This window comes from Grus americana, chromosome 1 (assembly GCF_028858705.1).
Source record: "Grus americana isolate bGruAme1 chromosome 1, bGruAme1.mat, whole genome shotgun sequence".
In the NCBI taxonomy this organism is placed as follows: domain Eukaryota; kingdom Metazoa; phylum Chordata; class Aves; order Gruiformes; family Gruidae; genus Grus; species Grus americana.
In genome coordinates, this window is record NC_072852.1 from 17,381,953 (window position 1) to 17,406,995 (window position 25,043).

Sequence of the window (25,043 nt, forward strand, 5' to 3'; positions counted from 1 at the left end):
AACTGATGATCATTTATAAAATAAAGGCAAAAATGAGAAAACACAGCTTACCATGATTTTTAGATCCACAAAAGTGTTGGTGGTGCAGTTGAAAAGCTCAGGAGGTAGCCAGCCCTTTTCAATGTTACAATGGCGAACTGCATTTCCTGAAGGAAACAAAGCATTAATGGTAAACAATGTTCTGAATTATGCTGGGTAAATCTTCATAGATTTCAAATATCCTAGACTATCAGACTTCCTACATTTTCAAGTTTCTTAGAGCTACACACATATTTCACTTTCCAAACTGGAAAGATTCCTGTCCGAGTAAAGTTAAAGACTACTAATCTTCATGAATCATTTACCCCAGGCTTTAGAGAAAAGTTAGGCAAGCTTCAAGATCTGCCTAACTGCTCTCAGCCTCACTGCCCTAAAGTTCTCAAATGAATTCAGCAATTTATTTATATCAAATATAAGAAAGACTGTGCACTTCCTGAATATTTCTGAAAGCATATCCCTGCTCAGATTTCTGTGCAATAGCCTATATAGGAAGACCTCCTGGATAAATGCTGTCTTCATGTCAAAACATGCTAGCACCTTTGCACGCTACACGCACTAAACACTTCAGCCAACGTATATAATTGCCTTTTGCCACTTGCGAATGGTCTATGAGCAGCTTACTGTTTAACTTAGCCTATTATTTTGTGCTATTTGTCATATTATTTTAAAATGTGATTCTCAACCATGGATCCTTCACAGTGAATTGCAAGTTATCAAATTCAAAATTTACATTGTGCTAGTTAACTTGCACATAACACATTGCGTGTGTCTAAGCCATTTAATTACTAATATCTAAATAAGAAGTATAATTAATTGAACAATATCTAATTATATTATTTCTCTTCCACAATTAGGTGAAAACAATTAAGCCTCAGGTTCTTAGTCTGAATATTCATTATTATAAAGCTTACTTTTTTTGAATGTTCTGTAAAATTCACTTGAAACTTGCAATTCCTATAGGTACCCTTGCCTGCTAGCTTATTTGCTAGAAGAAACACTGGGGTCAACCACAAGAACAGTGCAGAAAACTTACTTTAATTCAACCTTACACTGTTTAATAATGTAAGTATTCTTCACCTAAAATAATAATAACCAACTCTGTCTCCTAAAATCCACAGAACAGGAGCTTGGTTGACCATAAATCATCTGCACACCTACAGGCAGTGACCTCCCTCCAGTAATGTTTGGGGAAGTCACATAACCGTTCATAACTCATTGAGCCTGAGGAGTGCTCACAGCAGAGAGTTACCAGGCCCAGAAATGAGACAGAGTTTTCATTCCCACAGAACAGCCTTCAGAAAACATTGTGAACTCCCTTTTCAAAAATCTGAAAAAAATTGTCAGGGGCATGCATGAAAAAGCAGGTTGTCATTTGCTCGCTGTACAAAACAACACAGCTCATGTGCTTTATAAAATGTGTTTTTCAGCCGTCTGACTTATGGGTTAGACTTGTTGGATTGAGAGCCCTGAGGAGAAGGACTTGGGGGTGTTGGTGGATAGGAAGATCAACATGACCCAGAAATGTGCGCCTGTAGCCCAGAAAGCCAACTGTGTCCTGGGCTGCGTCAAAACCAGCGTGACCAGCAGGTCGAGGAAAGGGATTCTGCCCCTCTACTCCACTCCTGTGAGACCCCACCTGGAGTACTGCGTCCAGCTCTGGGGGCCCCAGTACAAGAAGGACATGGAGCTGTTGGAGCAAGTCCAGAGGAGGGCCATGAAGATGCTCAGAGGGCTGGAGCACCTCTCCTGTGAGGACAGGCTGAGAGAGTTGGGGTTGCTCAGCCTGGAAAAGAGAAGGTTCCAGGGAGACCTTAGAGCAGCCTTCCAGTACCTAAAGAGACCTGCAGGAAATCTGGAGAGGGACTGTTTACAAGGGCATGTGGTGACAGGACAAGGGGGAATGGCCTTGAGCTGAAGGAGGGGAGATTTAGATTAGATATAGGGAAGAAATTCTTCCCTGTGAGTGTGGTGAGGCACTGGAACAGGTTTCCCAGAGAGGTTGTGGATGCTCCAAACCTGGAAGTGTTGAAGGCCTGGCTGGATGGGGCTTTGGGCAACCTGGTCTAGTGGAAGGTGTCCCTGCCCATGGCAGGGGGTTGGAACTAGATGATCTTTAAGGCCCCTTCCAACCCAAACCACTCTATGATTTTACGAAAAGATGTTGGGTGTAAAAACGCGAGTTCTGCTGTAACTCTTAGCTTTATTAGCCTGCAACGTTAGTAAAACAATCATCACATAAATGATTTTCCTCATTTTATCTTTGCCCAGAGGAGCTGTATTGCTAAAGAACATGTACAGGTCATTACAAATTAAAAGTTACACGTGTAAGAATTGCTTGATAAACTGAAAAAAGAAAATTGGACTGTGTGGAATTTCTGTTCTTTATATGTGTTTATCTGCTGCAATTTGTATTTCTTTATTGCTACTATTCTAAATGTACTTTAACAGTTCTTGAGTTTCAGGTAGCTAAACTTTTCTGTTTGTGATATGCATGAGCTATGCTGTAATCTCTAGACCCAATGAATTAATGCCATTCCCTATGTACACATTTTTTTTACTCTTTTTTTTTCTTTTTTTTTTTTTTCCCCTCAAACAGGCATGTAGATAAAGTAGTTAATGTTTTACCCTAGGAACTTACCCACTGATCCCTTAGGACATGGCACAGCAGCTGGCTGGCCAAACTTGGTCTGTGGCCACCAAATACCAGCCTCGAAAGCTTTGGGACAGCCATTATAAATTACTGAAAGCAGAAAAAGAGATGATGAAATTTTTCTGACAAGATAAAAATCAAAACAAGGAGATATTTCAACCTGACTAAAGGACCTTCCTGTAATTCCCAAGCCCCATTAGGGTACATGCCCTCTGCAGTGCCTTCCAAGCTGTAATCTATCAGCTGCTCCTTATCCAGCAGTGGAGGCAGACAGGTACAGGCAGAGGAGAGCACAGGATGATTATGGGGCTCTGGATTTTGGCTCTGACTATCTCTGTCTGCTCCTTTATTGTGGGAAGATGTTTCTCCTTCATTTCGCCCACACACTGTGGTGAGATGGCTGCTGCAGCAGCTTTATGCTGATCACAGGAGGAGAGTGGGTGCGTGAGAGGAAAGGCAGGATGGGCAAGACAGGGAAGAAAGGCAGAGGGCACTAGGCTCAGCCTCTGTGGGCAGAAGGCGTGAGGGCACTCGCCTGCCTCTTCAGCTGCAGCACAGCAATACAATGCTGCACTGGCAGATGAACTCAGGTTTCAAGCAAAATTAGGATTAGTGTTTTGCTTTCCCCCCCTAAGCTAGCTATATTTCCATTTGATGAAAATTAAAGAAATATGAGCTTTTTTCTTTTTCCCCAGCCCTCGGTGAGGCATACTGGCACAGACTTAGGAGGAGGGGTGCAGGTTTAGGCTGCTGCAGCTCCCATTGCCCCTGCTGGAGCCACCTCTTTGGGTTCACATGCACCCCAGGATGCAGCTGCATGCCCACTGCCATGCACCCCCCGCCTCCCCGCTGCCAGGGGCTCTGATGCTGCAGCTACAGCCTGGCTAATCAGCAGCGCTCACTGGACAGGAGGTACCTTCACAGCCCTTCACCGTAACTTCAGCAAACGGGTTGTCGCAGCGGTTACACTGCCGTCCTATGACGCCAGGTTTGCAAGGGCACTGTCCCGTCTCCATGTCACAGGCACGCGTGTGAGAGCCGGACGGGAAGCAGTCGCAGGGGTAGCAGGTGTCACTGCTCTGGGGCCTGTAGTAATTTGCCTAGAAAAAACAAAACAACAGACACAAGGTATTTCACTTAGATTCCATATTACTTTCATTTCTGAAATCCTGCTCTAGCAGCATGTGTATCGTAAAAGGGTTAATTTTGCAAAGCATGGGATAATAACGATATTACTGTTAATAGGAAATGTAATAGCTATGGGAAGTGTGCTGTGTTAGCCCTGGCAATGCGGAGAGGCAGAGCTGGGCGCTGGGTGGATGGCTGGGCTGCCCTGTGCCATGGAGACCCTCTGTTTGGACCACCATTTGCAGAGGGGGCAGAGGAAGTACGTTATTCCTTGTGTGCTGACTGCCAGTGCCCAGCAAATGTATTCTTGGAGGATTTGCAGTTTTCTCTGTTTTGCATTTCCACTCTTGTATGGCATGAACAAGCCAGAGAGGAAGCTTCTTGCACTGTTCATTTGTTTCATGTACAGGGAGGAGAGCAACCCATGATCACGTATTCAAATCGCATTTGTAAATGCTTTTGATCTGAGGCGTTACGCGATTACACAAGAGCATGCTGCTGGCACCCCACTGACTCTATTTAACGCAACAGTTGCTGTGTGTCCTGCTGGCATTTAGAAAAGAAGTATGGGGCCAGATTCACTGCCGCTGGTCTGCACAGGCACAGCTCCGCTGATGTCATTCAAGCCTATTGTAAAACCTATTGTAAAAAGTCCTTTGTAAAACCTTCAGCAGGGAGGCACCTCCCCTCCTGCATGCCCCGTCTGTCCCTGCCTGTCCACAGCAAATTCCTCTTAAACTCCACAGAGCTGGCACTGAGGAAAGCGTTTAGCCTCTCATATTATTTACCCCTCTCCAGCTGCTAGGCCTTTTGCTGGCCCATTGCAGAGGGGAGAGCTTCACCCAGCTGGCCCGAGCTGTTTCGTGGCTATTACTCACTTGTGATACGCAAAACACCACTGGCACTCCTCTGCACCCAGGTCTGATCTCCCCCCGATAAACTGGGCTGCACTTCAGAGAGATCAGGGCCAGGCTTTCATCCTCTCAGTTTTGCTTTCCAAACACAAATAAGATAAGAGCTGCACAGTATGATTTTGTGAAGGGTGGTGCCAGCAAAATGTTTCAGGTAAAGATTAACTACACTGTGCACATATATATGATACAAAGCACAACTGTATGTACTTTGTCTCAGATATTCACTTGTTGTACTTATTAGTGGTATAGTTACTTTTTAAACTAACAAAATTTTGACTTAAGACAGGTTTCTCTTGCTTACCTTGCAGTGGCATTCTCCATTGGTCTTATTGCAATCAGAATCAAAGCCTTTGCTAGTCTCACAATTACATGGACCACAGATGGGATTTCCCCACCAGCCTCTGGGACAAGGCAGGTCAATCCTATAAAAGAAAATCACAATGAAAGAAAGTTTTTCTAAGCTTCCTCTTAAAAACTGAGAAAAAAGAGCTTTGGGCCAAATCTGCACTCAACTCCATCAGCTTATAGAGTCTAATGTATCTCATTGCAGCAGCCAAAACTCAATACATATATAAATATGTATACGCTGTAATAAAAAAAGATAAAGAATATCAGTGCTACAAAACCCTGATGATAATGCTTCTAAAAATGTTTTCAAGACCAGCTCCTCTTTATAAGGAGTATATAAATACAGTGCTCTCTGAGAGTGGGTGATGCGGCCCATGCTGCCTAGTGGAAACGGTCCTGGTCCCACCAGCCCCAGCCCCACGCTGGAGAAAGCGCTGATGGGGGCAGGCTGCAGAGCCTGTGCCGGGCTGTGCTAGCACTTCAACAGCTCAGGCAACTGCAGGCAGTGCTGAGCCCGTGCCCTGGTTTACCTACTGCCACAAACTGCCTCAGGGTACAGTTCTCCAACACTTTATATCCCACTTCCCACCCCCACGGGTTCCTGTCCTACCACTGCCATGGGCAGCAGTGCTTGTCCAACCTGCGGGGACACCAGGTCAGGTGCAAAGCTGGCTGCAAGCTCACCCTATGAAGAAAAGTCACTACTTTCAGTCAACCTGGCTTTCTCAGCCAGCTCACCACAGGGTCTGAAAAGCCCTGGTCTGCCACAAGGGAGGAGGAGGAGGGCACATGTGGTTGGGGACATGGAAGAGGGAAGGGTGACAGCTTTGATTGAGACTATGAATGCAGCAGCACAGCTGGTCGGAGGCTGTGCATCAACCCAAAAGTTGCCCTTGCTGAAGAATAACCCTTGTTTTTGCTGGTTCTTTTTCTGCTGGGTGAGCTTCTGAGCAGGTTTGTCCCACAGATGCCCCAACACTAGCGCTGGCAAGTAGAGCTCTGGGAAGGGGCTGGGGCAGCGACAAGGGTCTCTATTAGCTGGAAGTCTTTGTCAAGCAATAGCCTGAAGGATGACACTGCTGAGTCTATGATCAGCGTAATGCACAAGGAATCCCCTCCCTGCTGCTCATTTTAGGAAAGAAAAGCTGTTTGCTGTCTGTTTCAAAGACCACGCCGAATTTTGTTTACGGTAATTGCCAGGTTTGTACTTCTCTGCTTCATAATATGAAAAACCACAATGCTGCACTTGACATGATGTCAGCAGATAATGACAAGGGACAATGTCTCTGCATCGCTAATCCAGAGGAATGAAAGATGAATCTGGCAACAGCACGGCCAACATTTGCAAGCCCACACACCAAAAGGCGGAGGAAGAAGCTTGTGGTTTTCAAAGGGAAGGAAACATCACATGAGCTATTCCTAAATGGGCAGACAAATGCACTTCATTTGCACATCATGAATGGCCCACATGACAGTAAATCAAAGTGCCGTCTCTGGGATAAGGCTGGTTGCTGAATGCTTATCTGAGACCAGGAATCCAGTGATGAGGGAATCGGCACGTTTCTCCCACACAGCAACAAGACACAGGCCTCCCAGTCTGTCCAGAAGAGATGGCTTTTTGCCAGCCCAGGGACTAGACCCAAACTGCAAAGTCATTTTATCTGACCGCAGGCCACCTAACTGGGTGCATCGCTCTGTGTGTCTGCTTGGGGGAGCTGAAGGAGAGACGCGGAGCAAACTCAGGCCAAGTCCACCACAAGGTACAGGTCAGGTGCAGTGCTGTGTAACACAGCACAACTGGTAGAGCCCCTGAGCTGCTGCTGAAGAAAAGTGGCCCCTCAGTATATTGAAGTTTCCCTGGTCTCTGGGAAGAGAGCTCAGGAGTGCCAAAGGGCATGGAACCTGCAAATACCATCTACTACGAACACTCAAATTCAGGAAAGGAAACCGAAAGCTAACCGAAGCAGAAAAGGAAGCAGAAGGACTGCTGCCTTAGAGAAGAGGTACCTGGAAGGATCAAGAAACCAAGAACAAAAATAATTCTCTTACTTGCTCTCGCAATACTGTCCATAGTAGCTTTGTCCACATTCGCAGGTGTAGCCATGGGATGAGCTAGGTTTGTGCACGCACGTGGAGACATGCTCACAGGGGTTCAAGTTACATACATCAACACAGTCTCTCCCAAAGTACCCTGGGGAGACAAGGTCATAAAATTACAGCGACCATTGTAATTTATGATTTGCATGTCTCCAAAAGACCATCTATTTTAAACTTATACACTAATAACACATCTTCAATAATCAGTAGATTCCCCCTGAGATACTGTCAGACAGAAGATACTCTTTTTTCCTCTCAGCAAAAAAGATAGTGGGCTGTTTTTTCCACAGCCTGTTAACATGCTTGAGGCACCCTTGTGCCTTTGGTTCCCAGTTTTATATTCAGGGCATGTGTTAGAAATAGTTTTGTATTCTCTCCCTGCATGTATGGGAGGTGACTGTGCTGGGTGCTGACAGCATGTGCTGGCTACATGCACCAAAACAGAGAAAACATTCAAAGTATCTCGATTAGGATGCAGGGTGTGAGACTGAAATCCAACAGCAGAAAAGGCTGGGAAAGAAAAAGAAAAAAAAAGAAAAACAGACAAAAAGAAAAGGGGAGGTGCATGGAGAGAGCCTTTTGGACCAGAGACCGTCTTTCTGTTTGGTTGATATGTTGCCTAGACAAATGATCCTTAGTCCATGACTGCAGTTTCAAGGGTGCTACAGTAAGACTGAGAAAGATAATACTGATTGGAAGAAGAATAATCAGAAGATGAGCACTTTGCAAGCACGCTTCTGCTGCTGCTGCTGCCGCTGCTCTTCTGATGAGCGCATGAAGATGTGATCCAGCTCCTGGATGAGTGCGTGGGATGGTCACTGGGTTACCTGGGTCGCAGATGCACGAGTAGCTGTCCCAGTCATCACTGCAGTAGCTGTGCTGGGGACATGGGTTGGAATCACAGGGGTTATCCACTTCGCAACCCTCCTTCACGTTGATCTTGATAGCCTGTTTCATATTGAGTGTAGCAATATTTGTAGATGTCTCTCCCATTCTTACTCCCTGGTGACAAATTTTAAATTAGTCTTCGTTCAGAATACAGCATTATGTGTTTCACTACTTCCATTAATCCATGAGGCTACATTTTAAAGAAACATCACCTGATGAAGTGATGAGACAAACTCAGATTTTTTTTCCAAATGTTGCTCCCCTGTGAGACCAGATTTCTACCTGGGAAAGTGGGTGGACTTGAATATTTTGATTCTTAGATATTTTGATGGAGGAAACAGAAATGTTCAGGGATGGATGAAAAAGAAAACCCCACATTTTCACATGAGTATTTTCTTCAAAGTTTGTTGCTACACTTTTCATTTCATACCTGCATACAGCCATAAAATCCCTGCTGAACAGAGACTTGGTCTCCAGAGACACCTCCCACAATGATGCTTTTCATTTTCAGTCCAGGTAGTTGATTTCCAATTTGCACAGTGCTCTGTTGAGGAAAAGGACAGTCGATAAGAAGCACTATCATCCTCTGTGACATCGCCAGCCTACTTTCTGTAGTGATGGAGTCAACCAGTAGCTGACAGTAGATTACAGAAAAAATATCAAAGGAGTGAGGGGCTAGACATCTGAATGTGGCTTTTTACAAACTTGTTCATAAGATATCTTATCATTAGGCTTAATAAATTAATATAACTTCATTAGGCACAAATGCAGAATATGGCTCAGAATAAGTATTTATCCACAATCCTTTATTCTGATTTCTCCTAAAAACATTTCTGTAGTGCTTAGTGGCAAAGTTACGATGCTGCCTTACCTGGTACATCCCATAGTCCAAGGACATGACAGCAAGGTACTTGATGTCTTTACCATCTTTAGCACTCTTCAGCTCTATTAATAAATGATGCCATTCCCCATCACTGACTCGTGACTGGCTCATCTTCAAACTAGCAACCTGGCTTAGGCCACTGTACACTTCAAACTGCACGTAGTTGTTCAATATCTGTTGGGAAAAAAAAAATCATGTCTATTTTTTGCTACGTATTTGTATTTGATGTGGAAGGGAGCAGAGGGCAAGATAATAACATTTCCTAAGACAGCCTAAAAGGGAAAAAGGCTCAAACAGTAAAGATGGGAACACTTGCAGTAACTCCTCGTATCACTTTGGACGTTCAGACTCTAACTTACCCTACTGACAAAAAACCCCCAAAACAATCAAGAGACACATTTTTCCATCTATATTAATGCACACTACTACCTCTGTTTAAAAAAAAAATCTTAAACCAACGAATCTGAATTTTACAATGATCTTGATCTTTGATCATTGATCTTCTGATTTTTGTCAAAGGCTGAGCAAAATAATTTGTATTTATTGATGCGCATTTAGCTGGGTGGATGAAGCTATGTAGTTCATGTGGCCATATCCACTGATGGGGAAGAATTTATTAGCTCTTTTCTAACCAAAGGCAGCCACAATTTTACCTGAATATTGATCTTGGATGCAGCCCCAGCATTGGCTTGCATTAACATGCCATTGACTTTCCGGGTTCTGAACATCAGTCCAATGTACCACGGCACAGAGATGGTAATGTCCAGGTCACTCCAAATGAGAATGCTTTCACCACTGAAACGCTGAGGAGAAGGCATTGCTGTAAATCAAAAGACAGGAGAGAAACAGTTGATACGCTTCAGGACAAAGATTAAGTGGAGAAATGATGCTATGTCGTGGTAATGGCACAAGCTAGTCCCTCTTCCATTGAGCTATTTTTATACTAGCATGGATTAAAAGCTGGCCTAGGGGAGTTACTGTGAAGCAGCTGATAATACCGCAAATTCACAGCCTACCCCTGTTGTGGGGTAGGCACCTTGTCTCGGTGCCTGCACTCAAAGGCAGCGCCTCCACAATGCTACATCTCTCACACAGGTGAGAGATGTTCCTAGAAAGGTGAGCTCAGGATTGCTACTGATACAGTTCTGCTGATGAGTGGGTGGACAGAGCAGGAAGTATGAGGGCAACACTTGCTGCAGATGTTTTCAACATATCCTTGATTACCTACCTCTAATTAACAGATTAAACACAGAGGAAAAGGCTGGGAGGCAACAGGAAATATTAATTAATTATAAATACTCGAGGGCCAGATTACTCAGCTGTTTCAGCTACGCAGCCTTTTCACAGGGAGAAATCTCTTGTGGAATTGCCCATATCGTCTGCCTTAAATATCTCGAGGTGACAGCTGAAGAGTTGCCCTCCTCTCTAACCTTGCATGAACATAGCTCCTAGAGGGAGATGCTGATGACAGCCTTCAACGGAAAGCACCTTGCTGATGGAAAAGAGGGGAACACCCACCCTTTGAACTTTTAAAGTAGTTACCTTAGGTAACAGGAGTTACAGTACCATGGACTAGTTGATCTCACTGATTAGAAGTGCAAATTAAGCTGTGGGAGCTCTGTGCTATTTTCAGCACTCCATATGGCACCTCCACTATGTGTGGCACTTGTAGCAGGACCTGCAGTCAGCCCCTGCCTGATGTCCTTGCTCACGAGCATGCCTGTGAGGTTCATGGTAGCTCTTTGCAAGTGGAAGCAGGCCTTAGAGACTGGGTACAACCACCACAGACTGGCACACAACGTTGTATCTTGTCATGCGCTGAGCCCATGTGGATGGTCAGTGAGATGACAGGGTTTAAATGGCTCCTTCCCCTTCTGCTCCACACTACCGTATCTGCTGACTCTTCTGGATGTTCTTGTAGTAGGAGAGATCACGTATATACAAATGTATACATGTTACTATAAAATGGTAAGTCCTTAGAAAAGGTTAGAGGGACGACATCATTGCAGAAGATGGAGTCGGGCTGATGTGAAGTCGCATTTTTTTGAGGGAAAACCCCAAACCCTAAATTCTGATAGGTCTGCCTTACTAGTCTCTATAAAGGGAAAGGTTGGTGGTGGGAGTGCAGGGATTGGAGGGCAGTGCTGTCTGCAAGCCCTTCAGCTCCCTATTTGTGAGAAACAAGATGTCAGTGACAAGTGGACTATCACTAGCCAAGCCAGAGATGTAACTTGACTTGCCCTTCTCTAAGATGTGGTTACCCAACCACCCCAACCCCGGGTTAAGTGCAGGCAGCCCCAAAGGACATCCCTTCTCCCTCCTGCTCCAGGCTGTGATCTCCTCTTTGCAGTCACACTAAGTCCTCCACGAATGCTAGCGGGGGCATACGGCAGAACAACTGAAGCTTAGCCTGCTCTTGACACCTGGACAACAATTTAAAATGGTTTGCCACCAGACATAGCTGTCCCCAGCTTGTATAAAACGTGAATCCAGTGCTCGAGGTCTGGCTGGCTGGGCCAGGGCATGATTCATCGGCCTGCACTGCCCCACATCAATGTAAAAGTAACCAGGACATCAGTGTTGAGCACCATCATTTCCTCCTTCTGCTCCACATGTACAAAAGTTAGCCCTCTCCTTTCTCCTCTGCCCTGCCAACCTTCACAACGAGCTCAATTCCCACCTTCTTTGCTCATGGTTTTCTAGACCGTTGCTGAGATTTTTAAGTCTGCCTGCTTCCAGAGAGCGGAGCTTCCCGCTTGCTGGTGGCTGGGAATGCTGTTTGCAAGCATTTCAGCTCTCCTCCTGGGAGAACTGGACTGGCATGGCAATTAGCCATCTTCTTCCTTTTCTCACCGGTGGTGACTTTCCGTGCTTGCAAATACCATTCCCTTCCCACACCTCCTCCCAACCCCCTCCTTTCCCTGGGGCCAGGGTGCACCTTCCCTGGTAGTAAAACAGAAATCCCCATCAGTCAGCCCCCTCTGACCTCCCTCCCGCCCCCAACCCTTCCCCATGCCTGGGATCAGGGTCTCAGTGGAGGGGCTGGTGGCCACATCCCATGTCCCCAGATGGGATCAGCCCACCCCTGTCACCACAGAGGTGAGCACACATGCTTCCAAGCACAGCATCTCCCTGCCATCAGCGATGCAGTGATGCAAACTAATTGTATTCTCAGGGTTTTTCACTTTGAAGCACTACCTGTGTATCTACATACAATTTTAAGAGTCTCCTACATGTAAAAGGTCATCAGAAAGACGTGAGGGCTATTCACTGTGGAGACAGAGGTCCTGGGGAAACACACTGACAACACCAGGATGTCACCTGCAGTTTGGGTGCAGGACAGCTTATGTTTTGGTGCAAACCTGTGGTGTTCAGACCAAGGCCAGCACAATGACATTAGCCAGCCAAAAACGACTTGGGCACAGCTGCTAGATCTTCTTCAGTATCTCAGTTTTTAAAAGAATTAAACTACAACAAAGATGAAACTCATTTTTCCCTAATTTTATCTCCCTTCTATCTGAGCACTCAAATGAGCAACGTAAAAGCCAGGAGTACTGCATATCAGTGATTCCTCCTGACTTTAACTTCAGGCTCTTGAAATCTTCGGTCCCATTTCAGAAAAATTAATTTCTTTCTTGGCTTGCAATTTTTCCTTAGGGACACTTTGCCTCACAAATATCATCAAAGAAGCAAGCAGCCTGGTGCCCTCACACTATAAAACACCCAAACAAACTGAGGCATCAGCAAGAACATGGGGTTACCGAATGACAAAGAGGTCATGCAGGAATGCACAGCACTGGTGGCAGAGGGGATCGCTGGGTGGGGGACAGTGATGCTGTGATTGTCATCATCTGTATTACTTGAATGTAAAATGAGTTTCCAGTGATGGCTACAGGGCAGTTCTGAGGTGATTTTCTAAATCCCAAGCTTCATGTTTTGGTATTGAGTTTGGGATAAGAAAATGATGAATAAATCACGTATTTGATTGAATTTTGAAATTCCATTTCAAAACTAAAATAAAGACAGAGGCAAGTGTTTGTATACCGATAGCACTACTCCCCATTTACTCCAGTACAGGTCACACCAGAGTTGGGCCCCGTCACTCTCTCAGGAGACATCAGTGTGGGTTTCACAAAGATACTTGACATGAGACACATGGAAAAATTAGATCTTCATACAAACCTGGGGAACTCAAAATATTTGAGGAGCTGCTATAGAAAGCAGGTACCTTGCTAGGGGCAGTGATAGCAGCTCTGGGGTCTGTGTGAGGTGGAACATAGGAATAAGCCTCCATCATTCCCTTCCCTCGTCCCTCACCCTGCAGACCCTTATTTGCAAGCCAGAAACTTAACTATGTGTCCTCTCCTAAGCTGCTGCTTCTCAGGCAAGGGGAGAGCAGTTGCCACCACCTGATCTGGTCCAGGCTGAGGCATACTGTGCTAAAGTGGTTTGCAAATCACAGTGGTGTGTGCATCTCAACCTGGAGACCTGCTGTTCCAGGGTTCATATCCTGCTGAGAGTAATCAAGAATGTCTGATCTGGGGTAGATACTTCAAAAGAACAAAATCCTCGATCACACTGCAGACTATTCTGGGCTGGGGGGATAACAGAAACGAAGACCTACCACACCTGCATCAGAGGCTAGAATTTGGCCTTCTGTTTCTAGGGAAGCCATGCCTAGTTTAAGCAGGTTTTCTTTCCTGGTGTCCTAGTTACAGCTGAGATAGAGTTAATTTTATTTCTAGTAGCCAGTATAGAGCTGTCTTTTGGATTTAGTATAGGAATAATGTTGATATCACACTGATGTTTTCAGTTGTTGCCAGGCAGTTGTAGTGTCTACACTAAGTCAAGGACTTTTCAGCTTCCCACGCCCTGCCAGGTGCACAAGAAGCTGGGAGAGCACAGCCAGGAGAGCTGACCAAAACTGGCCAGAGGGATATTCCCGACCACATAATGCCACGCTCCGGATATAACTGGGGAGGCTAGCCGGGAGGTGGGATCAGTGCTCGGAAACAGACTGGGCATTGAGTTGGTTTTTTTTTCCTTTCCGTTGTGGTGATCAATTGCATTTGTGCATCATTTGTTGTTTGTTTATTATTATTATTAATAATTGTTATTACTATTCTTCTTCTTCTCTTCCTTTGTTATCCTATTAAACTATATTTATCTCAACCCATGAGTTGGTTTTTTTTTTTCATTTTCCTCCCCACCCCCTTGGGGGGAGGAGTGAGTGAGCAGGTCTGTGGTGCTCAGCTGCTGTCTGGGGCTAAACCACAACACCTGGAAGCCTGCAGGAAGACTCCAAATGAGCAACCTTTCACTAGATGTGAAGGTGCCACCTTAGAGCAGGCAGCCCGGTGCTGCACTGAGCCCACAGGACCCCTCATGCAGATGACTCCTCACTTCCTTGGGAAGAAACTAACTGCAAGTTCTTCATGTCCTATAAAACACACCTGCTGCTCCTTCGTTATCCTTTATCAACGAGGTTTTACACATATATGCACATTGTGTTCAATCAAAGAAAAACCCAGTAAAACTGAAACTGCTTGTACTCAGCAGAGACTGCCTTCTTGCCAAGAAAGTGGTGATTAAAACTGCACATTCATCCCTAGTCTGAGTCAAAGCCCAATAAAGTCAGCGGGATTCCTTCCACTGATTTAAAGGGGCTTAGGATCAGGCATTTTTACTATAAACAACTTACTAAATACTGCCAAGTTCTGTGGAACTACTTTGCTTATGTAAGTAAATCAATGAAAGCTGCTGTTACTCATGACAGTATGTCAGCTATCATATTTACTATATTGAATCATAGAATGGTTTGGGTTGGAAGGGACCTTAAAGATCATCTAGTTCCAACCCCCTGCCATGGGCAGGGACACCCTCCACTAGACCACGTTGCCCAAAGACCCATCCAACCTGGCCTTCAACACTTCCAGGTTTGGAGCATCCACAACCTCTCTGGGAAACCTGTTCCAGTGTCTCACCACCCTCACAGGGAAGAATTTCTTCCCTATATCTAATCTAAATCTCCCCTCCTTCAGCTTAAGACCATCCCCCCTTGTCCTATCACTCCATGCCCTTGTAAACAGTCCCTCTCCAGCTTTCCTGTAGGCCCTTTCAGGTACTGGAAGGCTGCTATATGGTCTTCCCGGAACCTTCTCTTCTGCAGGCCGAACAACCCCAACTCTCTCAGCTTGTCCTCACAGGAGAGGTGCTCCAGCCCTCTGATCAGCTTCATGGCCCTCCTCTGGACTTGCTCCAACAGCTCCATGTCCTTCTTGTATAGGGGCCCCCAGAGCTGGATGCAGTACTCCAGGTAGGGTCTCACGAGAGTGGAGTAGAGGGGCAGAATCACCTCCCTCGACCTGCTGGTCACATTTCTTTTGCTGCAGCCCAGGACACAGTTGGCTTTCTGGGCTGCAAGCGCACACTGCTGGCTCATGTTGAGCTTCCCATCCACCAACACCCCCAAGTCCTTCTCCTCAGGGCTGCTCTGAATCCATTCTCCACCCAGCCTATAGTTGTGCTTGGGATTACCCTGACCCATGTGCAGCACCTTGCACTTGGCCTTGTTGAACTTCTTGAGGTTCGCACAGGCCCACCCCTCAAGCCCGTTAAGGTCCCTCTGGATGGCATCCCTTCCTGCCAGTGTGTCGACCACACCACACAGCTTGGTGTCATCAGCAAACTTGCTGAGGGTGCACTCGATCCCACTGTCCATGTTGCTGATAGAGATCTTAAACAGCACCGGTCCCAATACTGAACCCTGAGGAACACCACTCATCACTGGTCTCCACTTGGACATCGAGCCATCGATCACAACTCTTTGAGTGCAACCATCCAGCCAATTCTTTATCCACCGAGTGGTCCACCTGTCAAATCCATGTCTCTTCAATTTAAAGACAAGGATGTCATGCGGGACAGTATCAAATGCCTTGCACAAGTTGAGGTAGATGATGTCTGTCACTCTTCCCTTATCCACCAACACTGTAACCCCATCACAGAAAGCCAACAAATTTGTCAGTCACGATTTGCCCTTAGTGAAGCCATGTTGGCTGTCACCAATCACCTCCTTGTTTTCCATGTGCCTGAGCATAGTTTCCAGGAGGATCTACTCCATGATCTTTCCAGGCACAGAACTGAGACTGACCGGCTTGTAGTTCCCTGGGTCTTTCTTTTTTCCCTTTTTAAAAATTGAGGTTATGTTTCCCCTTTTCCAGTCAGTGGGAACTTTACCGGACTGCCACAACTTTTCAAATATGATGGATAGTGGCTTAGCAACTTCATCCACCAGTTCCCTCACGACTCATGAATGCATCTCATCAGGCCCCATACACTTGTGCACCTTCAGGTTCCTTAGATATTCTCAAACTTGATCTTCTCCTACAGTGGGCAGTTCTTCATTCTCCCAGTCCCTGTCTTTGCCTTCTGCAACTTGGGTGGTGTGGCTAGAGCACTTGACAGTGAAGACTGAGGCAAAAAGATCGTTGAGTACCTCAGCCTTCTCCGTATCCAGGTCTCCCGTTTCCTTCCAAAGAGGGTCCACGTTTTCCCCAGTCTTTCTTTTATCACTGACATACCTATAGAAGCTTTTTTTGTTGACCTTGACATCCCTGGGCAGATTGAATTCTATCAGGGCTTTAGCTTTCCTAACCTGATCCCTGGCTGCTTGGACAATTTCTCTGTACTGCTCTGTATTCCTATATAGGCAATCTCTAAAATTATTTCAAATAGATAATGGGTGATTTTTATAGTCTTAATTGCAATTTTCTGTTGCCTATCCTTTAAGCATCACAGTTTGACATATATTCTATGAGATGTTAATGATGGGTAATAAAACCTGCACACATGACTATGCATGAAGAGGTTTTTGCATCCTACCTTGCTCACAGTTTTTCCCTCCGAAGCGTACAGGGCACTCGCAGATGTACGTGTTCCACTTGTTAATGCATGTGCCTCCGTTCTGGCACCAGCTGGTTTCACAATAGTTTCTCTGCGCTGCACAGCCTGAAATTCAGGAAAACAGTTACTTTGCATGGTTTTAACAAGAAAAAAGCTCTGAATGATTATATCTGAGTTTTTATGTAAAAAGAAGACATGGCCATTATAGGTTTGGGTTTTTTTTTTAATTTCCTTGAAGTCATTGAAGCAAAATGTGGATGGTAGAAGTTTACATGTGCTGAGCAAGTATTAAATTAATAAAGACAGATCTATCAAAGGCTATTAAATACTGTCACTGAGCTGTAAATCTCTGGGGACTAAGAGAAAATTTTGAGGAAATATCACTGCATGCTTGTCCTGTTTTTACGCTTCCTCTGGCATCCACTGCTGGAAACAGGCAGATGGACTGGTGCTGTAACTCAGCACCACTGTTCACAACTTACTGTCATCTAACTGACACACTAACCAGGGGAAGCCAATGAGCAGTGTTACATAGTAGAGTAACACTACTATCTATCATTGTTTTAAACTATACAGAAACACATTTCCAAATGAGGGGGAAAAAATCCATCCTAAAGAAAACACTTCTTGCCCCTCCTGATGTGTATTTCCATAGAATAAAAACTTATTTTTAACTAATAGTAGAGACATAACTGTTAAAAAAGGGATCCAAGACAAAATAGCAATTTGAAGGTTATGCTATGGCTCCCTTCTTAATCCACGATCAATGCAACATACTTAAGAACTGCACTTTAGCTCTTACACAGACCTTCAGCAGGGTGGAAGGAAGGCATTTGCCACTCTTGCGTGTAAGAGCCAGATTTATGATGATGAGAATATGTTGTACACCAGACCTAATCCTGATCAGGGATCCAGGGACTGGAAACCAAATCAGAAACTCCAACAGGCTGCTTCATGAAGCAGTTTTCAGATTTGGAGGACTGCAGAATTTGATTTACAGAACAAACATAATTTATGAAAAAGTCACTAAAAACATTGTCTTTTTCATGAACTAACCCCACTGGCTTTCAGAGCAAGCTGACATTTAAAAGGTAATTTAAAAAAAAGAGGAAAAGTTCATTTAGGAGTAAATTCCTGGATGAAACTCATAGCAATGGAGAAGGTCTATAAGTGTAATCCTGTAAGCGTGCGCTGTGCCATGGGCTATTGTGTGCGTCCCTGGCACGGGCGCGGACTGCTCCTTGCTCAAACAAATGAGGTGTGCTGAGCAGGTCTGGTTGCAGCCGTGCTGGTGACACCGTGGCAGCACAACGCCCAGCAGCCCCTCAAAATCTCTGCCACATAGCCTGGGGCAAATGCTTTGTACTCAGCAGTGCTAACAGAGGGACAGGGGCCATTTCAGACCCCTCTGTCCCCTGCCCCTTCCTGGGTTTCCTCCCAGTGCCAGCCCCTTTGACAACCTAAGCCCTGTTACACACACAGCTATGGCAGAGAGCTTTCTCGTGTTGACTTTTTGAAGCAGTAGTCACTCTCACCTGGCAAAGTGCCATTATTGGCGATGAAACTAGCCATGTCGATCGGCTTGCTGTCGATAGAGAGGTTCCTCATACAGCCGATAAACTGTCTGTTGTGCACCGGGAAATCTTCAGGTAAGTTTGGGACACCGCCAAGGAGGAGAGGGCCAGTTAGGTCCAAAGATCTGAAAAAACACAGAAATGCTCATAATGCGTTCCACACAGTGTACTGACACTTGCAGTAGCCTCCAACAAATTTCATCTACCAAACTAAACCTTGTCACTTTTTCTTGTTAAATCATATTTGCTTTTCCAACTTAATTTGCTTAGTGGTTAATCACATACTGTTGACTCTCCCCTGGAAGAAGAGAATGAGTAGGAAAATGCAGATAGAGGGAATCCTTACTTCTTTGAGCCAGTCTGAGTCCCCTGGGCAGCGCAGGTGTAGTTTCCAATGAGGCTCCCGAAGCGCACAGCCACTGCTGTGTCACAGTCGTCCACGGTCACCACGGCCACCTTCTCTCCTGAAGGCCCATGAGGAATTCCTAATCGCCCAATGTTGGGCTTCAAGAAGTACATGGCACATGTCATACAATGCAACATACACATTGGATTTAAATCCTGGTTCAGCCAGCTCAACAACATACTTCTTCTACCCCCAAAGGGGACTAAAATAGGATATATAAACAAAAAGCAGAAGTTAAGTTGACCTACGACACCTAGGAAAGAAAAAAACCCCAATGGATGACCTTCGAAGAGAGCCCACACGTGCCCAGTGTGATATACAGCATGGTCAGAAGTGCCTTTGGTCTTTTCCACTGCTGAACCACTTTGTTTCAAATCACTTCAAAGAGGCGTTTTCTTACTTCTGCACAGCAAACTCTAATAAATTCTGCTCATTTTGCAACTTTTCACCTCAAGTGAATGAAGTCACTTGAATTTTAACATTGTTTCTGCCCAAAGACAGACAACCATAAAATGATGTAATATCACAAGTGAGGCTAAAGGATTAAATCAAATTTTCTCTGAGGGGAGTACTCTGTCAGGACCATCAGAATCTGAGCCTATAAAGGCTGTAGTGAAAGGTTGTCTGACGACTGGCAGGGAGCTTAGATGAAGACTGCTTGTTCCAGCTACAGGATGGAGGGCATGGAAAACTACTGCCTATTGCTGAGCCAGCTGAGAAGTCCCTGGTTTCTAGTCACAGGAGAATAGAGACCAGTGACCTGTGGAGCTGGACAATCAAAAATGATCAATGGATCTGAGCTTGCTCACGCAGACACTTTGGTCCAGGCATGCAGACTTGACACCGTGGGTGGTGCACAGAAGATGGGAATGAAGTGTTTTCAAGTGGCAATAAATGCTATGACTTTCCCTCATCTCTGGCTTCACCCAGGCAGTAGGAAACTCCTCCCCACCCATTCACAACATGCCCTGGTGAACATGGGCCACAAAACTAGAATTATCACACTCAGCTTCACACCTCCATTGTTACTGCTGCTCTGCTGATCACCCTGCTGGCAGCTGTCGTTGTCCCCACTTCAGCACCTACCAACAACTGGGGAAATTCAGTGATTCCGACAGACAGGAAAGCCTATGGGACAACCAGTAACCCAACCCCAACCACCAAACTTCTGTGCCTCCATCACAAACACATCCTTCATCTCCACTGATTTTGTAACTGATGAGATGTACCCCAGTGTGACTGCCAGGAGATGACATCTGCTACGCAGAAACTCAAGAGACACATTCCTCCAGTGGAGAAGCATGTCATGACTATTAAAAAAGGGTGCATGTATAAACAGCAGCATGGCAGCCTCAGTGAAAAACTAGCAAAATCTGAAAGAAAACTGTTTTCCATGTTTAGTGTTCGTGGAGAGCTACAGAGTCCTCATCTACCACTGGTGCAGGATCTTTGAGGACTTTATGGGTATGCGAGAAGCAATGAGCTGAGCCCCCCTGGCTTTGCTGCCTTACGGGCAAAGGGACACCCCACAGGTGTCTCACACACCAGGGTCTGACCAGACACGCAGCACAACTGAAAGCCAAGAGGTATTTTTATGATGTGTTGATCAACAATAGTTGTAACCATATGAAAACAGAAGATGGCTGGGCATCACACTGTAGTTCACTGTACGCTCACTTTAAAACATACATTGCTCTACTGCATACTGAAATCCCTTATTTGTACAGCAAACAAGGAAGCAGTAAGGGGATAAATGCCTATGCTTTCTGTTTTGCTTGTACACACATAAATTTGTTAAAATACCTAAAGCCGCCTTCATCGTGTAAAGAGATATAGATTTATTTCTAAGGGTAATTATCCCAATGTATAAAAAACATTTTAAAAAGATGTTTCCTGGTGTCAATTCCAGTCGAAAAGTATTTTCCATTTCCTCTACCAAGAACTAATGTGATCACATTTTTTGGCAGTTACACAGTATAAGGTTTTGACCTCTCTTGAGTGATATTAATGGGGATTTTAATTTTTCCGATACTCCCTGGACTTTGCTACTGCCTAGCTTGGAAAGACAGGAAGCATATATATTTGCAGTGCTGAAAATGTTACTGCATGCAGTGATGGCAATGATGTCAGTGAGTAGCTTTTCAAAGTAAATAAAAAAATACATAGAAAATTGACCAACTGACAGGCAGACATTCCTTTCCAAAATTAAAACGTTTACATTCTGGGTGCTACTTCTATTCATTTGGAGGAATAATTCGATTAACATTTATGTTCCTGTGCTTCACTGAAATAATCTATTGTTTCTTACATGGGAGCCTTGACAAAGGCAGGGTATTTATTCTCACAGCAGGGGGGATCTGCCCAATGTTAATCAAGATTGCAACCTGATGAGACTCAGCAGTTTGCAGCTGCTCCTTCACAGTCAACTAGCTGCAGTGGCACATTGATTTTTTTTCCCCTCTACTTTTATTTAACATAGAAATTGCAAAGTGTTTCTCTAGATATCGACAGGTCATTGCAATGCAGACTTCTGGCATCTCTTCAGCTCTGATGACCCCATAGAACCACAAGCTGATGAAGAGGAAACGGAATATTCTGGAGAATGAAAAGAGACCTATTGGCAGTTCAAACCATGCTTAGTTCAAACACCTAGTGATTTTCTGACCATGTAAAAAAGCCCATTCGACAGAACAGGCTTTTCCAAAAATGGAAGAATATGTTGCTGGGAAGGAAAGAGAGATTTTTCTGAGTGATTTAATGTGACATGGACTCTTTTTTCTCTTATATGTGGCAAGTAAGACATTACTCATCTTCTCAGCACCTAGCATAGGGAAAACTTTATAACTGAAATAACATGAAATAAATAAAAGACAGGAACACAGAGATCCTTCAGAATTGAATCACAAAACTGATTTTATTCACTTAATATTTTGATTAATACTAAATATAGATTGCTGGTTACACAAAGGATATTTAGAGCATCAGGCATTAAAAAAAATCACTTTGAACAGTTGAGTCCTAGAAAGAGGGTTAATCACACAACATGAAAATTGGGATCTAATGACAAGAATTCCTATTGCAGGCTCAGAGACCATCAGCTATAAATGATGAAAAATAAGAAAAAAAACCCCCTATTCATTGACTACAAAAGAATTATGAACCATGGTGTGATTAAAAGGTAAAAAAGGCAATACAACAGTGGGTTGTTGCGAAGATGGGTATGATGGAAATTTTAGGACACTGAACAGGATAGAAAACCGTGGGCAATTTTGATTTAATTTATTAAAAATAACTTCCGACTAGAGCAGATGCACAGAAATGCAGCCAGGGAAATGGAAAGCTTTCCTTATCAAACAGACAAAAAGGACTTGGTGTGTTTAGCCTAGCAAAGTAAAGGCTGAGGAAGGGTTTTAGAAATGAGAGGATGCTACCACTGCAACAGACACAGTACAAGAACAAATGGGGATAAGATGCCCAGGAGTAATATGGGCTGGAAAACAGCAGGTGATGCTCAGCCATAGGATGGGTCATCTTTGGGAAAGTAGCAGGGGGGGAAATTATAAAAAAGAACGTAATTTGTTTGTGATTATAGAAGCTAGTGTTAGCAGAGAACTGGCCTACGTTTAAAAGAAAATAAATAACAGTAAGTAGTACTTGGAAAATACACAAGAAAGCAAATTGCCAGCACTAAATGATAGCACACACATTTACATTTCAGGCATGATCTCTGCCTCTGTGGAATCCTACTGGAGCAAGACTGATCCCTACCAGTAAGAACAGCAAACACTAACCAGCATTAATGTACACTATTATTTTCTGGAAATATGTTCAAGGAGTTAAAAGCCAGACTTTCATCTGGGTACTTAGCCATCATTTCTGCCTGTCAGACTCATCTCCTGAAACACCACGCTACCCGAAAGGCAAGTTTCATTAGCTGTGCCAATTCTGCACTCATGAGTAAATGTTCAATGTGGTGTACAGGAATTTACCAGCATGAGCCCCATTAATGGTAATGCAAGTCATGTAACTGAGTTCCTGCTCATGGGGCTGAAAATCTACCTTGCGCTGCCTAACCCTAAAGGCTGCCTTTTTACTTAGGGCTTGTCCAGAAAGAGGTTGGAATTCAAACTTCAAAGACCACATGCTGTAAAAATGAGTAGCAATAAAAGGTACCAAACAGTGCTAGAGAGAGAACTTGGTCTCCCTTACACAAGCTGTGAAAGAAGTGGATTCATTCTGAACTCAAAAAAGGGGAAAAAAAAAGCCCCGAGTGTTGCAGTGTATTATCACCATCACGTACTGATTCTTCAAACATTCAAACAGATTAAAGAATGTTGTGTTCATTGTACTGACCCTTATGTTTGCTCGTTATAATCGCATACAGTCACTTGGAGAAGAGAAAAAGGCAGCCCTGACTCAGGATCCACACGTGACAGCAGAAGCCACCTACCTTTCTCTCTATTTGTAAAACAAGATGAACCCCATTTATGTACCTCAAATAATGGCAATTAGTACCTCAAATTGTACACAATGTCATGAAACTTAACTTTACGTCACTGAGCTTTCATGAAGGAGATATTAGTGGTTCTGATCTATGGGCGGACAATCTCAAATCTCGTGTCTAACCCAGGACATTTTCCCTTGCCCAGACAGAGTCACAGGCAGACTGTAACTGCAAGAATTACAGTCTCCCAAGATGTCTTTTGAAAACTGCAGCTCCCTTTCTGACCATAGCAAAGTAAACAGTGAGATTCATCTGCCGTCCTCAGTGGTGACCTGGAGAGTGACCTTCTCAAGCTGCAAAGGTGCATGTAACTCCCTTTGGCCACCTGCAGGGACTTTCTCACGTTGCAGTCAGAGAATGCCACCGTGAAAGTATTTTACTGGCGATACCAAATATGATTTTTGTGAAACCCAAGTACGGAGCAATGAACTGTTTGGACTTCTCCCCACAACTTCAACAGAAAGAAACACAGGTAGATTCTCCCAGGTGAATGTAAAACCCTGAGAAGCTTCATCTGTAAACTTGTGTTTTATAAATGGAGACCAGATAGAGGAGAGAAGGTCATCAAAACACATCTGTTTATAGTTTGTGAATCTACTGCACAAATCTACTCCCGTTCCACTTAAAACATCAGACATGGATATTCTCATGTATCTCAGTTTCATTTGGATCCTCTATTATTTAAGTAAATACTTAAACTGCGAGAGCCCACACAGTTACTTATTAAGGACACAGATGGTCTAACGATGCACAGTGAACAGAAAAGACATACAGATTAATGGACAATGAAAACCTTGTCTTAAATATGGAACTGTTACATTTTTACATTATAGATACTTCTGTTTTCATGAGTCAGGATGCAAAATTGTTGGAGAGATTTAAGCAAATAGTCCAATCTTTGGTAGACTTATTTTGAATTAAAGGAGACTACTGTACATGTAATAGTAATACTAAAAAGTGCAAATGTTTGTTTAGTCAATCAGCAGCAGTGATGACACTCAGATTCCTGGATCTCACCCTTTTATTAGCTAATCTGCAAGACAGTAGGGCTTTTCCAAAGGTCCCACAAGCATTTCCTCCATCAGAAACACCTTCTTCCAACTTCCACTCTTAGATAAAAAATTGCCACTTGACTTTTCGCACAGATGGAAAGAGGGAGAGCGGTTTTGGCCGGCCATGGGAGAGTGTTCCAACTTCATGGATATTCCCTGAACTCAAAGTGAAAGCTGTGCTGTCCAGCGCAAACCTTGGCCACGAGGACTTCCGCCTGCTTTGGCTACCCCATTGAGTCTTTTGAAGGAGCTGACAGCTGAGGAGATGATTCAGCAGCAGACTGTAAGTATGGCCAAGACTTTGAGAACACAAACTGGGAACCCTTGCAAATGAGAGAGACACAACCCATCTCTTTATGCTTGGCATGAGGAGACCTGTTTTCTTGGGGGACAGATAAAATGTTGCAAATCGTAAATGCTGCATTTGCTCAGCTCACTGCATTAAAAATGTATCTATTTTAGAAAGTTGGTCTTTTTGTGAAATGCTTTGTGTGGCATGGCTTAATATGCAGAGCTCGGTTTGTTTGTATTTCTTTTTAATAAGTGCAAGTGTGTAAAAAGAAAAGCCATCCTGAAGTCAGTGCCAGCCTTTCAGCGCTTCCAAGTTTGCTTACTGGACAGTAAGTTACCCTTCTGTTTTTGTTAATCAGTAGCTAAT

At 44.3% G+C, this 25,043-nt stretch overlaps 1 protein-coding gene across 8 annotated transcripts in view; it reads right to left on the reverse strand.

The window, feature by feature from the left end:
• CELSR1 (cadherin EGF LAG seven-pass G-type receptor 1) overlaps positions 1-25,043 on the reverse strand; it is a 179,629-nt gene that overhangs the window by 33,611 nt on the left and 120,975 nt on the right. For all 8 annotated transcript variants that reach the window (XM_054847505.1, XM_054847552.1, XM_054847525.1 and 5 more), the window contains exons 6-17: positions 18,770-18,927; positions 18,385-18,548; positions 16,829-16,954; positions 9,601-9,767; positions 8,936-9,121; positions 8,495-8,608; positions 8,004-8,178; positions 7,129-7,270; positions 5,033-5,153; positions 3,606-3,789; positions 2,678-2,779; positions 52-146 (exon numbers count right to left, since the gene is read on the reverse strand). In XM_054847505.1, coding sequence (XP_054703480.1) covers positions 52-146; positions 2,678-2,779; positions 3,606-3,789; positions 5,033-5,153; positions 7,129-7,270; positions 8,004-8,178; positions 8,495-8,608; positions 8,936-9,121; positions 9,601-9,767; positions 16,829-16,954; positions 18,385-18,548; positions 18,770-18,927 — 1,734 coding nt within the window. The remainder of the gene's footprint in view (positions 1-51; positions 147-2,677; positions 2,780-3,605; positions 3,790-5,032; positions 5,154-7,128; positions 7,271-8,003; positions 8,179-8,494; positions 8,609-8,935; positions 9,122-9,600; positions 9,768-16,828; positions 16,955-18,384; positions 18,549-18,769; positions 18,928-25,043) is intronic.